This window comes from Mytilus galloprovincialis, chromosome 3 (assembly GCF_965363235.1).
Source record: "Mytilus galloprovincialis chromosome 3, xbMytGall1.hap1.1, whole genome shotgun sequence".
Taxonomy (NCBI): Eukaryota; Metazoa; Mollusca; class Bivalvia; order Mytilida; family Mytilidae; genus Mytilus; species Mytilus galloprovincialis.
The window spans coordinates 103,586,343-103,613,815 of record NC_134840.1 but is presented as its reverse complement, the minus strand read 5'-3'; the positions used below and the strand labels follow the sequence as shown (position 1 = coordinate 103,613,815).

The 27,473-nt window shown below is 33.7% G+C and overlaps 1 protein-coding gene and 2 long non-coding RNA genes across 3 annotated transcripts; 2 read left to right on the top strand and 1 right to left on the bottom strand.

Moving 5' to 3' along the window:
- Positions 1–2,505: 2,505 nt before the first annotated feature.
- LOC143069611 (uncharacterized) lies at positions 2,506–4,011 on the bottom strand. The gene has a single exon (XM_076244328.1). The coding sequence runs from the start codon at positions 3,937–3,939 to the stop codon at positions 2,797–2,799; it is 1,143 nt and encodes a 380-aa protein (XP_076100443.1). The 5' UTR covers positions 3,940–4,011; the 3' UTR covers positions 2,506–2,796.
- An 8,644-nt stretch (positions 4,012–12,655) lies between these two features.
- On the top strand, positions 12,656–16,473 carry LOC143066678 (uncharacterized). Its single transcript, XR_012975736.1, has 3 exons — positions 12,656–12,895; positions 14,261–14,422; positions 15,912–16,473. It is a non-coding gene; the product is annotated as an uncharacterized LOC143066678 (long non-coding RNA).
- Positions 16,474–19,008: 2,535 nt separating this feature from the next.
- LOC143066677 (uncharacterized) lies at positions 19,009–22,738 on the top strand. The gene is made up of 3 exons (XR_012975735.1): positions 19,009–19,324; positions 19,787–19,963; positions 22,126–22,738. It is a non-coding gene; the product is annotated as an uncharacterized LOC143066677 (long non-coding RNA).
- Positions 22,739–27,473: the final 4,735 nt, after the last annotated feature.

Here is a 27,473-nt window from a genome sequence, read left to right as displayed (position 1 = left end):
TAGAAATAATATCAATGCCAGATAAAAGCATGAATATGATTTTTCACAGATTTGTTGTAGTAACTTCGTCCCTTTTTTTCGCACAGAGTTCTTTGTAAGATGACGATTTTGAACACATCACATAAATTTCACTTATTTGAAAAACGATGGAGCTTAAGACTTTCGTCTGCAGCAATCTTCGCAAAAACTCATAGTTGATTCTTTGTGTTCTTCATCTACGTTATCGTATTTGTGAAGTTGACGTTACAAGCTTAAGGGGTTTACTCTTCGTATAATTAAATTATAAAATAAAATATTGCATGCAGAAAACTGACGTATGAAATTATAAATTTACAATAAAGATTATTATAAAAAGACTAGACTTCAAAACTGTTTTTGCTTTATAGTCTAAAAGTTTTATTTGCGTGAAGATCGAAATAGGATTTTCATTTAACTGTAAGATGATTTAAAATAACTAATAATGAATATTCAAACATTCTGTACGGGCGTGTTTTTTTGTTTGTTTTTTTTTTTTCTACATGAACGTTTATAAGTTACAATGTATACATGTATTGACTATTGTCTTTTTCGGACGTCATACAGATTTTGAATATTAGTGCAAGTGCAAAACATAGACAAATTGTAAGTTACGGAGCAATTAACCTATAGACTTCAAGTGGGAAATAATTTTATGGCGGTCAGATTTTTTTTCGCTGCGAAAATTTATGTTGTTTTTTACGCTACCATTCATTTGTTTTTCTTCTTCAAAATCTAACACTTTATTAAGTAAAACTAAATACATGAATTTGGAATAGAAAAGTAGCGTGACACGTCTTGTAATAATGTGAATTCACACTTAAATATAAAAGGAAACAAACGACACAAAAGAAACACAACGTTTAAATGTAACACACACAGAAACGAACTATAATATAACAATGGCCATATTACTGACTTGGTAGAGGACATTTTTCTAAGAAAAGAATGGTGAGTTGAAACTGGTTTTTTGGCATGCCAAACCTCCTGCTTTAATGGCAATGTTAAATATACCATTAAAATGACAACACAACATTACAGGACTACAATACAAGTAAATAGGAGAACATATTGGACAAAAAAACACACAAATAATTGCTAACAAAAGGCACCAGGTTTAAAATTTAGTACGCCAGAAGTGCGTTTCGTACACAAGAGACTTACTAGTGACGCCCAGATACAAAAAGTTCGAAAGCCAAAACAAGTACAAAGTTGAAAAGCACTGAGGAAAAGTAAATATATCATTATTCTACAAATCAGTACTTAGGGTCTCTTTGTTGTTGGGATATACAAGTACCCGCCCACGTCCACTCTGTGTTTTTGTTAGATGTATTTCTAATTGTATCCTTCTGATGAGTTAAGCCTTGTTAACAGATTTTTATAGTTCGTTCTTATGTTGTATTGTTACACCACTGTCCAAGGTTGAGGGGGTGTTGGGATATCTCTAACATGTTTCATCCTGCCACATGCTGCATGTATGTGCCTGTCCCAAGTCAGGAGACTGTAATGCAGTGGTTGTCGTTATTGATTTGTAACATATTTGTGTTGCAAATGTCTGGTTATGTAATGTATTTTAGTTGTTTCCTGTATTTAGTTAATACTTCAGTTTTATCATGTACATCTTTTGTATAGTAATTTTATAGATTTACTGTTTGCAAAAGTATAAATAATTCTAAATAATAGGGATGTTCTGGTAACTAACAGAAAACCCTGGCCGTTTTTGGCACAACTTTTTTCGTTTTTTGGTCCTCGATGCTGTTCGACTTTGTGCTTGTTTCGGCTTTCAAACTTTTGTATCTGGGCGTCACTAGTAGATCTTGTGTTGACAATGCACTTCTGGCGTATTAAAATTTTGAACTTGTTGCCTTTTGTTGGCTGTTGTTCGTGTGTTTCTTTGTTAATTGTGTTCTCCAATTTATTAATATTGTAGTCCTGTGGTGTTGAGTTGTCATTTTAATGTTATATTTCACATGGCTATAAAAGAGGGAGGTTTGGCATGTCATAAAACCAGGTTCAACCCACCATTTTTCCATTTAAAAATGTCCTGTACCAAGTAAGGAATATGGTCATTGTTATATTATAGTTCGTTTCTGTGTATTTTACATTTTAACGTTGCGTCGTTTGTTTTCTCTTATTTTTTAGTGTAAATTCACATTACCAAACGACGTGTCACGGAACTTGTCTATCCCAAATTCATGTGTTTGGTTTTGATGTTATATTTGTTATTCTCGTGGGATTTTGTCTGATGCTTGGTCCGTTTTTGTGTGTGTTACATTGTAGTGTTGTGTCATTGTTCTCCTCTTATATTTAATGCGTTTCCCTCAGTTTTAGTTTGTTACCCCGATTTTGTTTTTTGTCCATGGATTTATAAGTTTGAACAACGGTATACTACTGTTGCCTTTATATACCACATCTCCTTTATATATATTAAACACTAAATGGCTTCATAATGATTCCATACGTGACTATGTATAAATATCAACGCAGAAATAAACACTTTTTTTTATTTACAACGTGTTGTCTTTGGTCTTATTTTTCACAAACCTACATCACAAAGATAATATCTAAATGGTCTGTAACTTAAATTGTAATTTTAAATTAAAATATTTTTAATTAAGGAAACAGGATTATGAATATATCGCACTAGTTTGTTTTCTCCACTCGTACATATTTATAGTAAACTGATTTATTACAAAAGAAAAGTCGATGTAATACAAGATTAGTTTATTATCTTCGAAGATAGTACATAACAAACGGGATCTTGGCTGGCATTTTTCTTGATCACTTTTTGCAAAACATCTTCTTTATCTTTTCACGGAAAGAATAATCAAATGCACCATATATAAATGGATTACAAAAATGATTAATCATGTACATCCGACGCAAGGTAAGACAAATATGAAATGCAGTAGGAGGAAGACTTTTCCAAAACGCAGGATTATTCGTTTCAATCACTATAAATGTCCATGATGGCAAGTATGCAAGAAATGCAACGATGGAAATGGTCATAAACATGAAAGATATTCTAAAAGTCGATTTCTGTGTAGCAGTTTTAGTTGTATGTTCTTGGATTTCATTCATTCGAGTAGAGGTGTCCATGGAAATTTCCGTATCACTTGTCGCTGACTGTAGATTAACTTGGATTTTTGGAGCATACGTTTGTCCTGTAGCGTCTGATGTGGTAACAATAACGTTATCTCTCCTCACTTTTACAAATTTCATCCTATTTAGTTGCTTTACTATTGCTATTGTTATACAAATGTATAGTACAGTTATTGTAACAACATTGCTAATTGTGACAAAAAATCCAAATCCTTGGAATATTTTCAGTCCACTCAGCTGGCTTGGGGAACCAGGTAGTTTGTTGCATTGATGTCCACTGATATTACCAAGAGAATGATTTATGGTTTCTACAATTCCATAGTAAAACAACACAGGTATGTACAACAGAACTGACACAATGGTACAAATAAGCACAGAAAAACGTTTCCATACTATATTCATTTGTGAACCAAATGGTTTGCATATTTTCAAATATCGCTGCACTGCAATGGCATTCAGAAGAAACAGTGAAGTGCAAGTTGTAACGTAACTTAAATATATGAGTAGTTTGCAGGCGCCATGTCCAGGGAATTTGACTGGCTTTGTGTTTCTAGTAAGGTTAAACGCTGCTGTTACTATTAAAGCGGTCGTATCGATCCATGCCAGTGGCACTATAAAGTACCTTCCATCTGTCTTTTTATCCAAACCAAATTGGTATACAAGTATGACGGCTATATTTCCGACTAATCCGATTGAAAGGTAAATAGCCAAAACTATGGTATTCGGTAAAAAATACTCTGATGTTAGTTCATTCCAATACAATAGAAAAGCTCGGCGTTTGATATCTTCAAAGGCAACATCATAATTTGTGCTAGTATTCATGTTTCTGTACTTTGTTGTATACGATGAGTTGGGTATGCAATGAACGTTTGAAACAGACTCATCCAGCTAACTATAATATATCAGTCCTTCCCGGAACCAAAACTTACTACTTCAAACTCAAGTGTATTTTTAATTGTTATTAACTGAAAGTTTAAGATCAACACGGAAATATTCAGATCACGAGGAAATTAGATAAACAAAATGTACGACACGGGATGAAACTAAATAGTGTATAAGAATTCACGCAGGCGCAAGAGTCGAGTAGAGGAGTATATCTTGCAAAATCTAAACATTGTGGAGCACAAGTTCCTGTTGTACTTGATACGTGGTCATATGATACAGATTGTAAAAACAGTCAACGAAATCATACAGGTTTCCGTAAATTTTTCGAGGGGATGTTTAGCATTTGGCACTCTTCTGTGTATACCTTCCATGTTAGCATTAACCGCCTTTCAATGAACTGATAAGAAAAGCAAGCCCCGACATATCGTATATCAGCTGAGGTGTATAACTATAAATCATATTAAAAACGAGAGGTTAAAGGGATAATACAAACTTTGTGTCATTCTCCCTCAGATTGATTGATTTTTTGTTGGTTGCTCAACGTCCAGTTGCAAATATTTCATACATGTTCAGGACGGGAACAAATTAACAATACATACAATACATGTGTCCTATGTTAGAGACAGCACTGAATGAAGGTTGAGGAAAATTTAAACTACCTCTGAAAAATGAGGATATAGCTTGGACAGAAACTTTGACTTGCAACAGGCCACATACGGACCCCCGAAAGAGTTGTTGCGTTGCAAATATCGTTAACGTGCAGAAACCGTGGCGCTCTCTCATCACGAATCATCGCATTTAATGTCTTCAGCCTGACAGGACATGGCTGCGTACATTATACATCCCGCACAGCCTAATTGGCAAAGATTTCACTGCCGGTTAGAAGAAGATCTGAAGTGACCATATCTTTTCTTCCTATAAAACGTCTGTTTGAAGTCAGAGATGTACATATTACCACTGCAACTGACAGAAAAATACGCTCTATCAACGTGTTTGTAATGTTCCTTCATAACACACATAGGAAATTGTTTAAAATTATAGAATATCTATATTTTAACTACCGTCTGGTGGTTAAAAAAATTCTTTATTCACATTTTTGTAGTTTAATCCGTTTACGGAATATTCATGGCTTTCGGTGGTATGTTTAAGATTTTAAAAAATCAATGTTTTGTTAAAGTTCAGGCTATTTTTGTAAATATATTCGATGCACATGTCATCAAGGGTCCTCGGAATACTGAACACGTATTTAAAATACCATCACAAGTGACACAAATATTATATGTTGATACTGTTTGCCAATTCAAATGGATCAACTCCGATTAGGTTATGACAGCTATATTTCCAGCAAATTTAACAAATATTAACTCTGGTTCCCGTACTACAATGTATGAACAAACACCGGCATGTACAACAATACTCTCAAGCTAATTTTTAAATGTCTGAAAGATGGAGCTAGAATAAGGGGGGAAAAGTGTGATATAAAATTGGATTCTTGTTCCCCCTCCTTCATAAAATGTGCCAGTAGACATTTTTCAACTAGGTATATGCCCGGGAATTTTCATAGCATTTTTGTCGGTAACTACTCATAAAGCTTTCTTCAATTTGGTATCAAGGTTTATATATATGCAACCAACACCGTGTCGTGTGAAGCGTTTTCATATTCACCACTCAAAATCATCCTGTTTACTGACAACTGGCATATTTTTGAACATATAATCAAGTTGTAAATGTCCGTCACAGTTTTCATTGGTGAGCAGTAACTCACATTAAATCTTCTTCTATCCTGTTTTGCTTTGGGTGGTCTTGTAGTCGTTTCTATGTATGTTGCATTGGCGTTTGCTTTGTTGTACTTTAGTGTTTCTGTTGTTTCATTGTTTTCCTCTTATAGTTGATGTGTTTCCCTCGCTGTTAGTTTGTAACAATGATTTGTTTTCTCTCAATCGATTTATGATTTTTGAACAGCGGTATACCACTGTTGGCTTAATTCATTCTGAAAAATGGGTTGCTTTTAATTTGACATATTCTATGTTTCCATTATTTCATTATAAATGTATGGAAGAATTATGTAAAGAGACTACTTGCATCATTTACTATGGTGAAGTTGAAATCATCCCTTCGTAAATTTTACGGACGCCATCACGATTTGGTTGACCGTTATCATGGTTATGGAATAACCGTATCACAAATGATATTGGATATGTTCCTTACGTCGTAACTACAATACCCTTCCCTTTCATGAATGTGACCTACCGAAATAAGACTATTTACCGGATTTGTTTACACATAAGCAACACGACGGGTGCCACATGTGGAGCAGGATCTGCTTACCCTTCCGGAGCACCTGAGATCACCCCTCGTTTTTGGTGGGGTTCGTGTTGCTTATTTCTTAGTTTTCTATGTTGTGTCATGTGTACTATTGTTTGTATGTTTGTCTTTTTCATTTTTAGCCATGGCGTTGTCAGTTTATTTTCGATTTATGAGTTTGACTGTCCTGTTGGTATCTTTCGTCCCTCTTTTACTAGAGTAGAGTAGGATGAAACGACTCGGTAAAAAAAAGTTTTAAAAATTGGACAAAACTGCATGTTTCAATTCTTCATATTAAGTTATCGATGTTTCTAATAATACTTAAAGAACCTGACAGTGATAGCACATATTTAGATATTCAAAGACACACGTGTATCCTAGTACAAGCCCGTCGGTTTAAGACGAGAAAGGTACAGGTTTTATTCAATATATCTTGACTTCAAGCGAGAATGAGAAGCATTTGCTTTAGATAATTATGATAGTTTAAGCCTCGGTCACACCTTAACGGATAGCTCGAACGGATGCTTAACGGATAACTTTTTTTCAATCCGTTCTTATCCGCTAGACGTCCGTCCATATCCGTTTCATGTACGTTTTATCCGTCGACGTCCGTTCTATCCGGTAGAAAAATTTGATTATGTTCAAAACTGTGAACGGACGTTCAACGGACACTTGATCCGGTAGCCTTCCGTTTTGTACGGTACTCGTCCTTTTCGTTTCCGTTTTGTTTCCGTTTCACATCCGTTGGAGGTCTGGAAGACAAATTCACCAACGGACTTCTACCGAACGTTGAACGGATAAAACGAATGTTGAACGAATGTGAAACGGACTTCTACCGGACGTATAACGCATAAAACGGATGATGAACGGATCTGAAACGGGAAAATGCCAATTAAAAAGTTCGCGTCAGGAATACCAATTATTGGTATGTCAGATTTCTTGAGGTTCATGAATTCTTATTATTCATATTCGATCTTCAAGTAAGGACACGTCTTCACTGTCAAGCAGCTCTTATTCAGACTAGACACTGCCATTTGACGGCATTTTAAAGAACAAACCAAAACCAGTCACACAGAAACATTTTGAATATTTATGCGATTTACATGTATTATAATTGTTGCCTTTAATTTGTCCGTATATCTTGATCATCCGTTTTATCCGGTACGCTTCCGTTTGGTGTCCGTTTTATGCGGTACTCGTCCGTTGGATGTACGTTTCCGTTTCTTGTACGTTGCATATCCGGTGTGTGTCCGTTATGCATTCGTTACGCGTCCGTTTTATTTGGTCAGTACATCAACGGACTCCCAACGGATAACAATTTTGTCAACGGACAACTTTTATTTTCATCCGTTAGGCGTCCGTTCGTGCTATCCGTTAAGATGTGACCGAGGCTTTACTAATGTTTTAAATAATGCATGTAAATGCAAATATTAAATCCATACGTTTTCATCGTGAAAGTCAAGATTTTTTTGTACAAATAAATTTTTATATCTTATAGTAAAATACATGTACTGCATATGATACAGGTTATTCGCTGATGACAATGTTTTGTTCGGTGTAGGTGACCGGGTTGTCTAGAGCGCTGAACACAGTGCACCCAGTGTTGTATCGATATCTCAATAGCACGAGTTCGAATTCCGGCGATAGAAGAACAAAACTGTGTCCATCGATCGTGACCACTCAGTCACCTAGACTGAACTAAAAATTTCAGCTTTCAGTGGACTGATGATACCATTTTTCGTCAATAAGAACATAATACATCATATATTAAGCTTGGAGATGGAATGAAAAAAAGTTCAAATGCTTAGTTTGCATTCTGGTATGTATAAAAATAACTTAAAAGCTATTTTTAGAGATGCACATTTCTTAAAATACTACAAATATACAAAGAATAGATGTGTTTCAGGTTAAACATGCTTAAAAATTATTTCAAGGTCTGACGCAAACATTTTCATTTTTAAAGTTACCTGAACAATCTAATGATCTTGCTTATGAGGCCACTTGCATTGTTTCAGCTTTTAAACAGTATTAGTGACATTGATTTATTTTTTTCTGTCTTGCAACAAAATAAATTATTATTGAATATATCAGTTGATTAAAGTAATCATTTGATGTAAATTACCTAAATATCAGAATTGACGAACAGACGTCATTGATGACTTGATTTGTATTTCCCTACAACAAATTAAATAATAAACACTGATGTTGTTTGGATACAGGAATAAAAATTAACAGCTCTATGGGAAGCCACCAAGTGTTTTAATGGAAAAATTATTTGATCAAGTGGCAACAATATCAAAGGAATATTAATATTCCTTATTTTGGAGTTTATAGTGATAAAAGAAGAGGAACATAATGAAAAAAAAATTTGGATGATTTCAATGAAGTACAGTGTGAAGTTTATGAGAATTATTGTTATTACATTTTAAACATTTATCGCAATATTAAACAACAGGTAGGTTTGAAAAGAGCTTAAATTGGTCCTGATTTTGATGTTTTTGAAGTAATGCCAAAATGATTCAAATTTAAAATAATTGTGATATTGATATTATGTCCCTTTAGTTATGATTTACATCGTAGTTATGTTGTAACGTCAATTAAGGTTATTTTTTATTTATTCATTCTTTACTTTGGCTGCCATCCCTGATCTATGAATGTTTGTGTCTGGGTTTTCAATATTAACCACGGCACATTGTGGTAACAGAATATTTTTTTTCTTAGAGTGTTCCGGCTAAGGTTTTCCAAAAGCTTCATGGTTAAAAAAATGTACAAAATCCTAAAATTTTTACATCATCAAAATACTATAAATAATGTACTATCAGGAAAAGAAATTGTAGCCTTTTTATAATACATAGTAAAGTATATATCCATATTTTGCCAAAAGTAAACTTTTCCAACAAAATATAAGATAGTTTTATTGTCAAAAAAGATTTTTTTTTTAATGTATTTATTTTAGGTGTTAAAGACATGCCAATATATTGAACCAAACTAAAGTGTAAAAAGTGCACCTTCAAGACTATAGCATTACCCCCTTCAGCTTTTTATCTTCTACTATCATTATTGTCGAAGGCAAAATTCAAATTCATAATTTATCCGATTACGTCTGTAAAATTGTATATTCATTGATGTGCATACTAATTATTTTTGTAAAGTTCGTCTGATTGAAAACAAAAAATTACGACATAAGAGAAAATTTCAGCTTCCCAATCGTGACCTGTCCGGGCACCATCACGAGTTGGTTTACCGTTATGGAATAACCCTTTCACAGATGATATCGGATTGTTCCTTACGTCGTAACTTCAATCCCTTTTCATGAATGTGACCTACCGAAGTAAGACTATTTACCGGGTTTGTAATAACTTGAGCAACACGACGGGTGCCACATGTGGAGCAGGATTTGCTTACCCTTCCGGAGCACCTGAAATCATCCAAAGTTTTGGTGGGGTTCGTGTTGCTTAGTCATATGTACTAGTATTTGTCTGTTTCCTTTTCAACCATGGCGTTGTCAGTTTCTTTTCGATCTATGAGTTTGACTGTCCCTTTGATATCTTTCGCCCCTCTTTTAGAAGGTTGTAGTATGGACACATTCTTATTTGGTTTTTCAAAACGTCAATGGCAAATTGTTTTTTCTTCTAAAGATGAAATAGGTACAGCTATTTCAAGTTGTATTTTACTTGATTAATGAATGAAATAACAGTACAAGATTCCACGTGGTACAACCATTGTTAATGTGCATTACGTAATAAATAAATAAATACAGTTAATAAAAGTATAAAATGCAATTAAAAGTTAAATACGGGAAATGCCATTCCAAGTCACAATTGAGGTTCGTTCAAGGGTTTCAAAAAATAAAAGATAACGTAAAAGACGACATGTAAATAATGATTTTAAATTAAGTTGCTTACCATAATATTTACATCTCACTAAAAGTTTTTTTTCTTTTTCAAGTAACCGTCATCAATGTTATATTTAATACCTAAGTATGAATATAAATCTGTATTTAATGTAAGAAGGTGAAATCTTCAATCTGATTAAAATACAGATTTTGTATCCATGCATCACATACAATGATCTGACCACAGTTTTTGGTGTTTTTGTTTTATGTTGTGGTACTTTTCAAAATCATCGGTATTTGTCTAACGGTATAGATTCAAAATTCCATAGGAGAAATGTTATTGGTTAAAATGTTAATTATCAAATTAGATTGATTGATTGTTGCTACACGTCCAGTGGCAAATATTTCATTCCTGTTCAGGATAAGAACAAATCAACAATAAATACAATACGTATGTGATGTAATAGAAGCCGTCTGGTATGAAGGTCGGGGAATGCCTCTAGTAAATCGGATAGGGACAGAAATTTGGCCTTGCAACAGGCCACCTACGGACAAAGAGTTGTTGCAATTGTGATTAACTTGCAGAGAGAGTAACGCTCTCTCTATATAAAAAAGGTAATTAATTTAACTGCCCCATGTTAAAATGAGTGTTAGAATTTGTACATCCTGCATGCATAACCAAATGAACGCCCCACTTCGACAAGAGTTTTAAGAAGACTTGCGGGCCTATATTTCTATTCCCCAGTCCCCCTTGGGTTTACCTTTTAATCAAGGCGTGTACACAGGATCTCTATATTTTGAATGTTTCTAATGATTTTTTTTTTCAAAAATGATAGGTTTAAAATTGTCTACGCCATACGCGCGTTTCGATTACAAACGATACATCAGTGACGAACATATCAAAAAGAAAAAAATTTAAAAGCCAAATTAAGTTGAAAGTGCATTCTGGATTCAAAATTCCGAACGGCTTTGTCAAATATAGCTTAGGTAATCTATTCCTCAGGTAAACAGTTAATTTTTAATTATGACCATATAAAGGTAATAAACAGCTGCGCCATGAGCGCATGATACGCCCGTCGTCTTGTGTGGAAGTTTTATGCAATAATCATCAATAGTTTCTGAGAAAGTTTTAAGCAATAACAATATATTGTTTCTGAGATACAGCGGGACAAATTTCACCAAAAAGTATACAGATCATTTGACCATCATAAGAAACAACTATATTAAGTTTCATGAAATTTGGAGAAGTCGTTCTCAAGTTACGTTGCGACATGTTAACGCCGGACATATAGACGGAAAGACAGACGGACGCCGGACATTTGTATACCATATTACGTCCCGTCAAAATTATAAAAAAGGTAACTTGCGTAACTAACCAGTTGTCACGTTAAATCATATAATTAACAATTTATCATGTAATTTAGTTAGGAAATGCATTAATCGCACTTCTAATTGTCACAAACATGTGTATTAATGTGTTTATATGACAATAAAGATTATTATTATCTTATCCCTCAAAATATTTTCTGGTATTTTTAAGTCCTCTTTCAACAATTCTTCGAGAATTCCGTTGTTGGCCTGTTTCTAGAAAATATCGTTCTCCTTTTTTTTCTAAAATCAGTCTAAATTTCTTGGACTTCATCCCGGTCAAATCATTTTGCAGACCCTTAGTTTTATATTGATTGTTCAACAACCTTAGCTGTATTTTGCAAAACTTTTAGGAATTTTGGTCCTTAACGCTCTTCAACTTCGTACTTTATTTGGCCTTTATATTTTTTTGTAATCGAGCGTCACTGATGAGTCTTTTGTAGACGAAACGCGCGTCTGGCGTAAATACAAAATTTAAATCCTGGTATCTATGATGAGTTTATTTACAACCACTGGGTCGATGCCAATGCTGGTGGAGTTTTAATTCCCCGAGGGTATCTCCAGCCCAGTAGTCAGAATTATGTGCTGACATGAATAATCATTGTTATGGTCACATTTTTTAAAAAAATGTTTACAAAACTTTTGAATATTTGAAATACTAAGGCTGTCCTTCCTCAGGAATAGATTACCTTAGCTGTATTTGGCAAAACTTTTAGGATTTTTGGTCCTCAATGCTCTTCAACTTCGTACTTTGTTTGGCCTTTTTAATTTTTTTGAATTCGAGTGTCACTGATGTGTCTTTTGTAGACGAAACGCGCGTCTGGCGGGCGTAAATACAAAATTTAATCCTGGTATCTATGATAAGTTTATTTATTTGTTCTTGCACTGAATATGCATGAGATATCTGCCACTGGATGTGAAGAAATAATCAACCAATCCGACTGTTTCACAATACACAGAATACTGTTTTCAAGAAAGAAAGAAAAAACACCACGAGGTTGACATTGTTAAAGAAACATCGATGTAGCCTATGGCAATTTAAAACCACAAATTTGTTTACCTAAACATATCTGTACAATTTTCTTTGAAAGATAATAAATATTCTCGGAAAGAAATGTATGTTGTTTTACCTGTGAATTTTTTACGTTTTCATAATTATTTTATTTTTACTAGTAGTTGTTTAATCAACGTGTATATTTTAAATCATTATGTATTGTTTTAAAGATACTGCTCCTATAGTGATAGCTGGATTCATTATAACAGTGTCTGCATTTGTAATACACTTGATAGGATTTGCAACGCCATATTGGATAAGGGATTATGATTCCCATGACGGATTATGGCTCGTCTGTGATGACCAAAACCATCAATGTCTCAGTATGTCAGGTAAGAGTACGGTTTTACGACAAATTATTTATTACTAAATATTCTAATATGACGTGCTATTCATTGTCAAACAGTATAATCACAGTTTATCTACTTTTAAGTGTGGGTTATTTATTTTTCGTTTTAATCATATCATTGTTTCTTCGACCGATGAGTTTGCATATCACTCTGGCATCTAAATAAAGTGTATAGAATAACGTATATGTTTTGGTTTTTTTTTTCTGTCAAAACGAAACCCGGATTTCATATACACAGGACTAGTTCTGAGTACTAGGCTGGTGCAACACTCGAGACGGAAACCTCCATTAGTGGCTGTGAGTTAAAATCATCAAAGATACCCAAAATAATAAGTTGGAACGCCAGGCGCGCGTTTCGTCTACATTAGACTCACTAGTTACGCTCGAATCGAAAAAGTTCAAAGGATAAAAAAATATGAAGTTGAAGAGCATCGACATAAGACATGCGCTTAAGGGCATACGATACAGTTTTGAACCTGTATTTACAAGTTGATGAAAATTTGCATATAGGCTATTTTTTACCTGATTGAATAAAATATGTAATAAAAAATATACCTTCATGTGCTACTTTTTGAGTAAAATGAGGTCGAAATTTTGTATATTTGCTCAAAATTCAGATTTGTGTCTGTATTTTCTTTTTCGAAAGAAAGACATAACTTTTTTGTTTTAAAAGATAAACACAAATTGTTTTTTGTTAAATAATCGGTAATTTCTGTATTTTATAAGTATCATTAAAAATCATGCATTTTTATTCCGAAATAACTCTATCTTTATCAAATGTTCATGAATAGAGGAAAAAACGTCATTTTTTTATGCATGTTTATCAAAATTAAAAAAATTGCGCTATTTACAGTTTTATAAAATTTGGGTCACATAATCTCCTTGCAAAATGAAACAAATTGCTGTTTTAAAAAATAGGGGTCCATGCACTCGTTTCCAAATTAAATCAGTTTGAATGATAAAAATCAGTCGAAAAATGCATCTTTTCCCGATATGTCATAGTTTGACGTCGCGAAAATATCATTTTACGTTAGCAACGTCATTACCTTCCCTGTAACTGTATCGTATGCCCTTAACATGTTGATTTATACTGCATTCTCATATTGTCTCAGGTCTAATGTTTCATATACGAAATTAAGATTTGTTTCATCGATTTAATTTTTGATGCCTTAAACATATCATTTCTGACCTACTTTCCTGCGAGTAATGAAACTAACTGGTAATCTTATCGAAGAGAACATATGGTTACGTTATCGTATATATCTAGGGATAAATACATGTAGTATCAATAGTTGATTTATTATTATATGAACAAATTCCTAACATTAACTCGATTTTTGTTTTATAGTTTTCGTTAAAGATCTCCCTGCTAAATTTAAAGCTACTCAAGCACTGGAATGTATAGCTTTCATTTCTTATGTTGCTGCTGTTGTGTGTGCTTCACTGCAGACATTTGTTATGAAGCAGAGAATGATGTACATAATTGGAGCTCTTACCAACTTCGTGGCAGGTATGAAAAGTTAAATTAGAAGTCCAGTTTCAAAGAAACACGAGAAATGAAAAGTTGTCACAGAAAAAGCTAGATTTTTCTTCCTTTTCTTTAATATCCTGATTGGTCCTAAAAGTACTTACAACTGTAAGGGATGAACAAGTATGCAGCCACGTCAGGTAAGAAGGAGGACGTTAAATCAGATGCCTCCTGTAGGAAAGTGTCACGCTCTTTGCACGTTGTAGGAGAGTGTCACGCTCTTTGCACGTTAAGAACCTTTGCAACAGTTTTGTTAAGGGTCGGTATGTAACCTGTTATAATACAATATATCAACATTTTTGATGTCAGCTCAAATTACACTGACCTTTTTCCTGGATGAGGTATTTAAAAACAAGAATGTGTCCCTAGTACACGGATGCCCCATCCGCACTATCATTTTCCATATGCGTGGACGTTGAAAATGGGATAAAAACTCCAATTTGGCATTAAAATTAGAAAGATCATATCATAGGAAACATGTGTACTAAGTTTCAAGTTGATTGGACGTCACCTTCATCAAAAACTACCTCGACCAAAAACTTTAATCTGAAGCTGGACAGCCGGACGAACGGACGCACAGATCAGAAAATATAATGTCCATAAATGGGACATAAAAACTACCGATTATATTTAAACTCCTGCATAAAACTTTCCACTGGACTTTAAAAAAATCAACCAATCAATCTTCTTTTGTATATCCCGGGGTTTATATAGTCAAATAGCAATTACTTTTAATATACCACAAGAATACATCTTCATAGTTGGGAGGGTCTGCTTACATTTATATCGAATTCTCATACTTAAAAGAAGCAAATGTTTTTTTTTCAACAGATATATTATTTGATGAATTTCTTTTACAATTCTAGACATATTACGTTTTACGTGATAGAAACCGTACGGATCAATTGTAGTTTAGATTTTGTTCACTAAAGGGTATTTAAGACATACGGTATTCAAACTAGGAAAGTCAGTGAAAAACTGACAACGCCAAGGCAAAAAACGAAAATAGTTAAAAAGACAAGAAACAAGATAAAAAAAAACCAACACCAACCTCTCTATAAACGGGGATTTTCTCAAGTGGTCCGGAAGGTCAAGCATGTTCTGCTCCACAATTAAGGCAGCAACCATTTGATTTTATGGGGGGGCTATGGATTTTTTTTCTGGACAAACTTTTTTTTTCGCCTTCGGCGAAAAACAATCTATTTTTTTGGCGAGAAGTCGAAAACAATTTTTTTCTTTCAATTTTAGCATTACATATAGTGGCAGCTGAGGGTGAAACAAACAATTTTTTTTTTCTCAGGATCAGAAACAAATTATTTTTTTTCTCTCAAAACTGGAAACAAACTTTTTTTTCCAAAAAAATCCATAGCCCCCCCCCCCCCCCCCCCCCCCAGAAAATCAAATGGTTGCTGCCTAATGTAATGATTAATGTATTGAGTTACTCTTTGCATAATTTTGCCTTTTATTACAGGAGGTTTTAGTTTGATTGGATGCATCATCTTTTCCACTATTGAAAACATAAATACCAGTGATCTACATTTCTCCTTTGCGTTTTGTATCATAGCTAGTATCGGAGGAGTTGTGGCAGGTGTGTTCTTCATCCTGTCGTGGAAATGGATACCGGCAAACTGATTAAAAATGAGGAATTTACACGGCAAAGTGAATGATCGACGTAACGAAAGAGTTATACATAGATGTGGCAAATATTGTAACAACACTTTCCATTGTTAAAATGTCGATGAATACCCTTATACTTATACATATTTCTTCAAATTTAAAGGAATTATTTACTCGAACACGATATTGGTTAAAAAACACCAAGACCAATACTTGGATTCTATATTTGATTAAACTGCGTCAAAAATGGTTTCCAGATAGTATATAATAGCGCAAAATTCTACGGATTTGTGCATGAAGAATCAATTCAAAACATCAAAAATACAAATTTACTTCAAATGTGTATGTCTGCATTTAATTTATATTAAAATAAAGATTCTAAAGAAACTTTAAATATATTTCAACTTTAGATTATGGCACTGACTTTTCTCTATAGCCCTTTGATTGTTATTTTCATGATACATAGTCATGCAAGGCTAATTTTTTCATTCTTATAGATAATTTACCCCAAGTTAAAAACATTTATTTAGTATATTTATGCAGTTATGCCTTCTACACAAAATACACAGTCCTTCAAAAGAGTGGTCAAAAATACCAGAGGGACATTCAAACTCATAAATAAAAATAAAATGTCAACGCAAAACACAACAGGAAAATAAAGTTGAAGCTACACGAACCCCAACCAAAAATGGAGGTGATACCAGATGCTCCGGAAGCGTAAGCAGATCCTCCTTGCCATGTCGCATTCGTCATGTTGCTCATGTTAGTACACACCAGGCAATAAGTCTAATTCAGTAAGTCACTTTCATGACAAGGGAACGGGATTGTAGTTACGACATAAGGAACATATCAGTTGGCATATTTGAAACGGATATTCCATAAAAGATCAAGAATCTTAATAAACGCATGTGTATAATTCAGTTGACGTTTGCTGATTGCTCTTCTAGTCAGAATAGTCGTCTGTATTAGCCATTGTATTCAACCGGAAGAGCAATCGGCCGTTCCTGACTGCAGGAACGACCATCTAAGGTATATATCGGTCTTGAGATATACTCGGGATCACAACATTTGCGCTGCGAGCAGGGTCAATGTTGTGATCCCGAGTAAATGATATCACTTACCCAAGAAGCTGATTGGTTCTCAGTGTCGGATTATCAGGCGATTGTCTCTTTGGTTTTCTGTACAAGTCTTGACTATTATGGTTATCAGAAAGAGAGAGAGAGAGAGGGCATCATGGGATCGTGCAACTTCCGGCAGGGTCTGGCTTAATACCAACGAATACTACATGGCCTATGACCAAAACAATAAAATTGAGAATGGAAATGGGGAATGTGTCAAAGAGACAACAACCCGACCAAATAAAAAACAACAGCAGAGGGTCACCAACAGGTCTTCAATGTAGCGAGAAATTCCCGCACCCGGAGGCGTCCCTCAGCTGGCCCCTAAACAAATATATACTAGTCCAGTGATAATGAACGCCATACTAATTTCCAAATTGTACACAAGAAACTAAAATTAAAATAATACAAGACTAACAAAGGCCAGAGGCTCCTGACTTGGGACAGGCGCAAAAATGCGGCGGGGTTAAACATGTTTGTGAGATCTCAACCCTCCCCCTATACCTCTAACCAATGTAGTAAAGTAAACGCATAACAATACGCACATTAAAATTCAGTTCAAGAGAAATCCGAGTCTGATGTCAGAAGATGTAACCAAAGAAAATAAACAAAATGACAATAATACATAAATAACAACAGACTACTAGCAGTTAACTGACATGCCAGCTCCAGACTTCAATTAAACTGACTGAAAGATTATGATTTCATCATATGAACATCAGGCACAATCCTTCCCGTTAGGGGTTTAGTATCATACCATCATAACATATATGAGAAGAACATAACCCGTGTCATGCCAACAACTGTTTTTAGAATAAATGTTTGCACAAGGACTGCATTCAGTGCTGGTGGTGTTCCAGTACAGGGTTTCTTCTTATACCGTTATAAGCTGGGTATGCAAATTCTGCAGGGTAGCATAAACGGACAGACATACAGAGATTTTGGTGCCTTAAAACATTGTAGTCCCTCATTTTAATAATCCCCCACTTGCGTCAAAATTGCCAAGACCCTTGTACATGGACGACAACGCTAGACCACACAGGGCAAGGATTTTAACCGAGTCCAAAGAGCAACAAGCCATTTACACTATGTTTTGACCTTCCTTGTCTCCATACATAAACCCTTTCAAACATGTCTGCGATGCCATTGGCGGAAATCTCAATCGCAGTGATCCACCTTCACAATAGTTTGTCGATTTAAAAGTGGCATTTGTTGTTTAATGCAACAGATTTCCTCAACTAAAGTTTTGAAGGCTTGTACCGAGAATGATACGTCGTGTTATGAAACTGTACCGGAAGAGAGGTTGTTACACATGCTATTGACTCAAATATTGACATTAAATTTGCCGAACATACCAAAGATTATGTGTAGAAAATTTTAATGATATTGGGTGATCAATTGTTGTAAAAAAATTAAATCACAGTGAAACTTAAATTCCGTTTCTGAATTGTGTAATTTACACCATTTCTATCAACGAAAAACCTACATGCATAGAACCTTCATAAGTGACCAAAATTATATTTGTGGTTTGTTTATGGTATACATTAGCTATATGATTGTTTTTCTTTTTTTGAGAAATAATTGATTTTTTTAATTTGAAAAAAAATCGATGCAATAAAAATAGGTGGTGCTTAACTTTTGGCGGAAAAGTATTTAAAAAAAAATTGTGTATTGAAAAATTAATATGCACAGTAAATGTACAAGGTTTGTTTTGTATCGTAATACCTATTTTTAATTAAGCGTGTATCACGGAAAACAACTAATGACAGTACTGCACATGTAAATGATTTGGTTGTGAAACAACATAATTTATTCATGAAAAAATATGTAGTTAAAAGGATTTACATTTTTATGTCTTAAACTTGAAAACCACAAATGTGTGTTTTATCAGGGGAAACCCCTTGATAAATCATTCAAGATTTTAAACTGCTGTTGTTTAAATTGCTTACATGTTTAAGCTTAAGCAACATGAAGTGTTGTGACGGTAATCCACTTTTAGTGATAACTGGATTCGTTATTTCAGTGTTAGCACTCATACTTCATTGTATAGGATATGAGACATCGTATTGGTTAGCATGGTTTGGAGAATATGAACTTCATATCGGACTATGGGAAAGGTGTGATCATATCAAATGTGTCAGTATGCTAGGTAATCTCTCTTTTTGCGACACACATTTGTAAATAAAAAGGAACTATAACTATTGCATGCACCTGTCCTAAGTCATGAGCTATTGTTCAGTGGTTGTCGTTCTGGTGGAACTTTCTGGAACAACTTAGTGTGAAACGTGTGGCACGCCATATTTTTTCTTTAAAAACTTATTAATAATAAATAAACGGAAGTATTTCATAAGGACTCAATCAGCGGTTCTGGTAAAAAATTATTATTATACTTAAAGATAAATTTTCTGAGCGACAAACTGATAGATTAATAGTTGTGATAATTCATGTTGCATATGCATTGAGAAAGTTTTAGATGATGAATAACTACTCTTCGAGTTTATTTACACTTTGAATACATACTCCCAAAGGCGAATAGTCTTCAAAATAAATGAATCCACAGTATCTAGAACTGTATATTTTGCACTTATTATTGTTACACATATATTTTCAGATATAAACATACCTATTGACTTTCGAGATCAACCTAATAAGTTTACAGCTACTCAAGTCCTGGAAAGTTTAGCTTTGGCTGCTTACATTGCAGCTGCTGTGTGTTCAACACTTCACGCATTTGTTGTGAAACAAAGATCATTGTACCTTCTTGGGGCTATAACAAATTGCGTTGCAGGTATGAAATGTTAAACAAAATACACCCAACATCTATACTTTCACTTAAATGCCATAATAGGATATTAACTAGACCGACATTTTGTTTTTCTTTATAAGGAGATTGACCGATGAACTAGCATTTGATCACCACAGCATTTATAAAAAAAAATCATATTTTTCATTATCTTTTCCATTGAAATCAATATGACACAATCACGACGTCGTCTGTTGTGTCGAAATGAGTTAAAGCTATCAACTTCCGATAACCTCTACAATCCGAAGACTTCATTTACACATCTACCTTTGTTCTTATTATTTATATCCAAAAAAAAGGAATTTTGTGATAATTCATCGATCAACAACTGCAGGGTTCTTACCAAGACATTTACTTTGTGAATTTTGAACAGCGGTATAATACTGTTGCCTTTATTTACTCAATCATTTCAAGTTGAAGAGAAATATTCGAATGGCATTTCCTCGAACTGTTCGCTTTATTAATAACATTTACGTAAAAAGCTACATGCCTTCTGCAGTTTGATTGGGTTCGTGTTGTTTATTCTTTAGTTTTCTATTTTGTGTCATGTGTACTATTGTTTGTCTGTTTGTCTTTTTCATTTTTAGCCATGGCGTTGTCAAGTTTATTTTCGATTTATGAGTTTGACTGTACCTTTGCCTTTGGTATCTTTCGTCCCTCTTCTTGAATCGAACTAAAATTTCGATGTTTGTATTGCAATATAGGTCGAAACGATTTTGACTGCTTTATACCTACTGATAAAGATGTACCAAAGAATATAACGTTAATTGAGACTACACTTCAAAATCAGGGATATCGCTTACAAGAAATGTATATTCTATAAGAAGGAACCAATGAAAACCGTAATTAAGAGTTGAAAAATTAAGAAAAGGAAAGGAAAAGCCGTTTCATTTATCTTTTTTGTGCGAACCTTGTAGATATTATATTAAAACAAATTTATTTGGTCTAAAAACAAACAAAAAAGGACATCGGTCATCATAAATGTTTTGAGTAAGATCGGGGGATTTGATATCCATGAGTAAAAATGGTTCAGTATAATTTCTCTTTGGTGTATCCATGGCAACAATCTATATTTATTTGCAATACACTATTGCAAAATATGAAGAGTAAGGATGTCACATATTTGACAATTTCAATTCCTTTGAGTGAGAAGTTTTCTTAACTGTTTAAATATACCTATCAAGAGATCAAATAAAAATCGTTCGTCTTTTGTCTCTTTTAGTGTGTTAATTTTTTTTTTTGTAAGTATAACAACAATTTCTTGACCTATGGCCGTTCTGGCTATGAAAATACATAGTTTATCAGAAAATAGCCCATAAAATATATAAACATTAATCTTGATGTTCTTAAAAACCCATTTGCAAAGCTAAATAAGTCATCATCTGTCTTTAAATGAATTTTACAACAATAATTTAATTTGAAAAATCCACAAGGGCCAAAATGCGGAACCACACTGTGTATTGATACCTGAAAAGAAACGTTTTAGCAGGTAAAAATCTGTCGGAATCGTTTATTATCAAAATAAGATGTGTGGTATACAAAGGCAACAGTAGTATACCGCTGTTCGAAACTTGTAAATCGATAGAAAAAAAAACACCAAAATCCGGGTTACAAACTAAAACTGAGGGAAACGCATTAAATATAAGAGGAGAACAACGCCACAACATTTTATGTAACACACACAGAAACGAACTAAGCATTATAAAAATTCGATGAGAATAACAAATATAATATCAAAACTGGATACATGAATTTGGGATAGAAAAGTACCGTGACACGTCTTATAGCAAAGCGAATTCACAAGAATATTGAAACAAAGACGAGACAGGTACAGGCCATAGTTTGTCCTTTAACAATGAGCTAAACCTATGCATCATAGTAAGTTATTGAATATGATAGGATTGTCAAAATGCATATTTGTCGAGCCTGTCGGCGATTTTTTTCCTGTCTATTTGCTTTTAAAATTTTGCAAGTTAATAATTTGTTTACTTTTTGGGAAAAAGATTTGCATCGCTTATATATGCTAGCAGATTCCACATATTCCTTCAGTTGTCGAGTTAACTCCTTAAAAATCATGTTTAGTTATTATACTAGCATTTTCTTTGTTAACGCTTTTCAAACCTAAAATTATATTTTTTACATTTCAGGAAGTTTAGGTTTAATTGGATGCATCATATTTTTTACTGCAGATATCTTCGATGCTCATCATCTTTATTTTTCGTTTGCATTCTGTACCATAGCTGGTATCGGAGAAATTATTGCTGGGGTGTTCTTTTTCCGTGCATGGAAACCTGATGACTTATCTTTTAATGAGCAATTAAATTTGAAGAGATCATACGTTAACAATAGAAAACAAAAATCACAGATAGAGCGCTTTCAATGCTATACAATAAGCATCAGATAAATATCACTTTGTCAGACAATCAACGACTGTTGTATTTTGAGAATAATAAAAAATGTCATGTCTATATCGTAGAAACACAACGTCAGTGAAACTATATAGGAAGGAACAGACATGGCGTTGTCAGTTTATTTTCGATTAATGAGTTTGACTGTCCCTCTGGTATCTTTCTTCCATCTTTTGTGATTACATCAAGGTAAATAAAAGGAAAGTAGATTACGAAAACTAGTACTAGTAATATCAGTATATTGAAAGTTCCACCGACCACACTTGCGATCTTATAAGTGTGCACATATGGTAGAGTTAAACCAGCATGAAGTTTTTCCGATCCAGACCATATTTCATTTAAATTTTTTTTAAAAACCCACACACACCAAAAAATCAACAAAATTTTCTTTTAACTAGCACGACAAATTTTCAGATATTAAGCATATTTTTATTATAAGTTTGTTTAATCAGTGGTATCTTTTCTTCAAAAACATGTTCTTTGAATTCATTAAATCAAACATAAACTTGTCAAGGATTTATAATAGATGTACTTACATCTATTATAAATCCTTGACAAGTTTATGTTTGATTTAATGAATTTGACTTAATGAATGCTTTTAATGAAAAAAAAAAAAGAAATATTTTCTTTCAACGTATTGACGGTTTTTAATTTTTTCACACTTTTTTGTTCAGGCTGAAAATAAACCTATATATCAAACGATTAGGTACTGCTCAATATATCTACAGTGACTAGGCTGTGATAAAATGTTACTCTACTATCCGTTCCAACCGGACATGGCTGTGTATTTTTACAGTGACTAGGCTGTGATAAAATGTTACTCTACTATCCGTTCCAACCGGACATGGCTGTGTATTTTTACACCCACAAGGAAAAATGTACGCCTCGTATCATAAGTACCAACCGAGAGAAGTCCAGATAACCAAATGGTTTAAAGTCCCCGTCATTATTTTGATTAATTGTTTTTAAGACACTGAAAATTGTGAAAACTGTATTATTTCTGAAGATAAGTTTTTGTTTCTATCTTTTCTTATAAAATTATAACGTCTTCGACAAAATGACGCGAAACTATGGTAATCATATTTACATCAAAATCACCACAAGGGCATCTTCGCTAGCCAAGGGTTACGATCCACTTCCCTCCTCCCCACCCTTGGCAGATTAAGTCACGCCCATTCCGAATACATTATTCTTGACCAATGGTAGCACTTGAACTCTTCAATTTGGAGGCAAAATTAAACACGGTAGCGTCTAGATTCTACACACTTGGTAAAGCAGGAAACGAAAATATAAGTTGACATTCATGTATTTGTTCGAGAAACATACACAGGAACTTCTATTAGTTGATTAAAAACATTCAAATTGTCACTAAATATCGTCGTATATGTTTAGGGATGTAAAGACGTGTTGCACAATAAGCACGTACATGTAGCAATTGTTTACATACACTTTCTACATTTACACGTGATCATTTTATATGCGCTTTTTGATTGGGGGCAGCGAGTTTCGATTGCAACCAATGAAAGTCATTACCTTGTGTCTCCGAAATTCTACCTCAATCCGCCAAGGGTGGAGAGGAGGGAAGTGGATCGTAACCCTTGGATAGCGAAGATGCCATAAGGGTAAATGGTTACCTTTTGTTTAGTAGTTGGATTCATGAGGATATCCCGAATTTGGGAGTATTGAAAACTTTTGTGAATTCGTGATGCTTCAAGGTTTCACAAATGTGTAACATTAAAGACTGTATTGGCCCTAGAAATGATTTTGTAATATGCTTCTATATTATTTTTTGTTTGAATTATGTGTTCACCATATTCCTTTTATCAGTGTTGACTATTAATCTTTTTCGTTGATTACTTACGAGGATAATACTCATTGTAGTTTTAAATTTGCCGAATATGTTCTCGTATTATGAGATTTCCTCATTATACATTTTTGTAAGTCTGCTACTTTTGATTGTCTTCTATGTCGATTCATGTGGTCCGGGATAACAGTTACCGTCCTTTAATTTTGATTTGAACGAATATCATATAGTCCCTCGTATGGACAATGTGTTACTTGCCCAATTTTTTTATACCCCTTCCAAATTCATGTTTTATGCGAAAAAATAGAAAGTAGGGGGATAAAATTACATTGTAAAAAAATTGATTCATGAGTTTTAAAGTAAAAAGTTAAATCACAAAAATACTGAACGGAACGTACTAAATCAAATGGCAAAATCAAATGAAAAAACACATCAACGAATGAAGTGAAGTAGTGATTTGGTCAAGCTGAAAAAGGAATTACAAATTAGCATTGTGGAAGTTGTCAATAGCTTTCAAGACCCCTTAACATAAAATTATCCATATTTTGAGTAAGAGCTGATGAATTTTACTTTACTTTTGATATAATTTGTCCCAAAAGTAGTACAACACACTGTAAAAATATTATTGAGAAAGCCAAGGGGAATTTTTTTAAATTACCATTTATTTCCTCAAAGAAATGCACTACAAAATAACTGTGTTCTCGGACCATGGGATTTGAAAATCAATAAGGACACTGCTTTTGATTTTATTTACGTCATGGTACAATTGCCTCCCCTACAACAGATAAACTACGGACTATGTAGTGTTGTCTTTAGTCTGTGCAAACTTGTCTGCAGCCATAACATTCATACCACTTAATAATCAAAAAAGAAAAATTACTCGTGACATTTTTTGTGTACAAATTTGCACAGGTGGTCATTGTAATTTCGTTTTATGTTTTATTAAGTTGCAATTTTTTCAAGACTGAATAAAGAAAATCCGTCACGGCACTTGAAACATCCGATTATGTAAAGAAAAAGAAGCAGCAGTTTCAGTACGGGGACTAAATATTAAAATTGACAGGGATATAACATTTTTGGGTGGGTTTTTTTTCTGTTCCGATTGATAAAACAATTTTAAATTCTATTTTAACAACTATTTATTGAAACAAACAAACAGACTGTGCTTTCGTCAATTTTGGGCTACAATATTGCACAGTTATAGTCTTTTACAGTAAGGTTTTTGACGCAAATAAATTGTCTTTAGTTAAGTTTTTTCCTTGAAAATTATATAAAACCATTTAATTTGACATTCCATCTTGTAAATATAGTATATTGTGAGCATACTGGTATTATTTCTAACAATAATCTACTTCATACTTTCAAGTATTCATAATGTCAGTATGATCCAGGAATTTAAATAACTGTGCAGTGATACACTTGTTGACTATAAGTGTTCTGCATCCTATATGCTCCTGTAATTGACAACATTACGTAGCAAACCTTTGAAGCTTTTTAAGTTGGCCAAAAATTTAAACTCTCCAGAAAAAGGCAATGCAAAAGGCATAACATATACAAAAGAAGATGTGGTATGATTGTCAATGAGACAACTCTCCACAAGAGACAAAATGCCACAGAAATGTCAGTTTCTCACGAACAAAGAGTTGTTTAAAACTATTTTTAGCCCAAGAGTATTTATCAAAAAGTTCTAATCTGAAGAGAACTTTCTAAAAATGAAAAAGAAATGTTATTAACTATGGCTGCAGATGTAGAAAAACAACGTATGGGAAAACGAAAAAAGAGTAAGATATTCGTACTCTTTCGAGTCAAAATCTATGTGTCGGGAATGATTTAAAGTGAGTGCATTGGCTAACGACATTTTCTAAACCTGAAATCACATCTTGATGAAAAGGAAAAGTTCCAAAGGATCATGGGGATGCGGGAAATGTCTCCTATCAATACTATGTATTGTTATTACAGGTCATAATTTCCGTCAGTAAAGTTTTGCGTAATATTATATAGTTTGGAGTGACTGAAAAAAGCAAGTCAACTAAGTTTTGATTGTTCCGTGTTGCTAGCAGATTTGATGGTTTTAAGGTTCTAATATAAAGCCCTTAACAAAATCGTTTTGAGTGTAAAAAAGGGATTAAAGGTACCAGTGGAACCGTCAAACTCGTAGATCGAAAATAAATTGACAACGCCATGGTTAAAAAAGAAAAAGACAAACAGACAAATAATAGTGCATTACAAATAATGTAAATTATATTGCATCAACTGCTTGATAAGTGAGTAAGGTATTAACAATTAACTTGGAAACTCAACACATATCGCAACGTCACTTAACTAAACAGGGAATCTTGAAAAATCATAGATCTGTTATATGTTCCTTTGGAATTTCGACAAAAAATGAAGAAGTGGATTTTCCATCAATGTATTGGATACCTAAATTTCATAAGTGTCCTTAAACCAACGGTATATTGTTGGATCTTCCAACTCCTCCACGAAACGTCTTTACAAATTATTACATCATCAAAGCGTTATTGTGAAAATACCTGTACCTATTCAAGAGATGGCGTGAATCAGACGATTATACTAAACAATTCAAAGAGTTCTTTTAGATTACATACATTTTTAAAGACTTTCATCTTGCAATGATATTATTTATAGTATAACTAATCGCCGTATTTGAATATCAAAAATAAGACAACGCGTGACCAAACGACGCATGGATTAAACGAGTGCGCAGCACGATTTTAATCCATAGTGGCGTTCGGTCACAAGTTGTATTATTTTTGATATTCAAAGTTTTGGCGTATGAATATATGTGTATTGCACACAACTGTCAAAATGACAAATTCCGATTGTCACCTCGAGAAGGTTGATGCATATTTTGCAGTTATCGTGAATCGAAGAGTGGTTTTTTATGCATCTAGGGTATTAATTGTTGCTGTGTGACATATTTAACCAATAAGTTTTAAGTGTCGATACGGATATCTTCAGTTGGAAGTCTCAATAACATTAACGGTACAAATTTTCCTGCACCAGATGCGCATTTCGACAATACATGTCTCTTCAGTGATGGTCGTAACCAAAATATTTGAAATCCAAAGCTTAAATAAAAGATGAAGAGCTATTGTCTAAAAGGTCCAAAAAGTATAGCCAAATCCGTGAAAGGAATCAGAGCTTTGCATGAGGGAGATCCATTCCTTAATTTATAATAATTTCTAACATTTTATTACAGCAAATTTAAATAACACAAAAAATCCGTATTTTCATGCCAGTATTGAAGTACTGGCTACTGGGC

Bases quoted from the DNA above. Each gene is read 5' to 3' on its own strand.
- LOC143069611 (XM_076244328.1), bottom strand. From the start codon at position 3,939: ATGAATACTAGCACAAATTATGATGTTGCCTTTGAAGATATCAAACGC.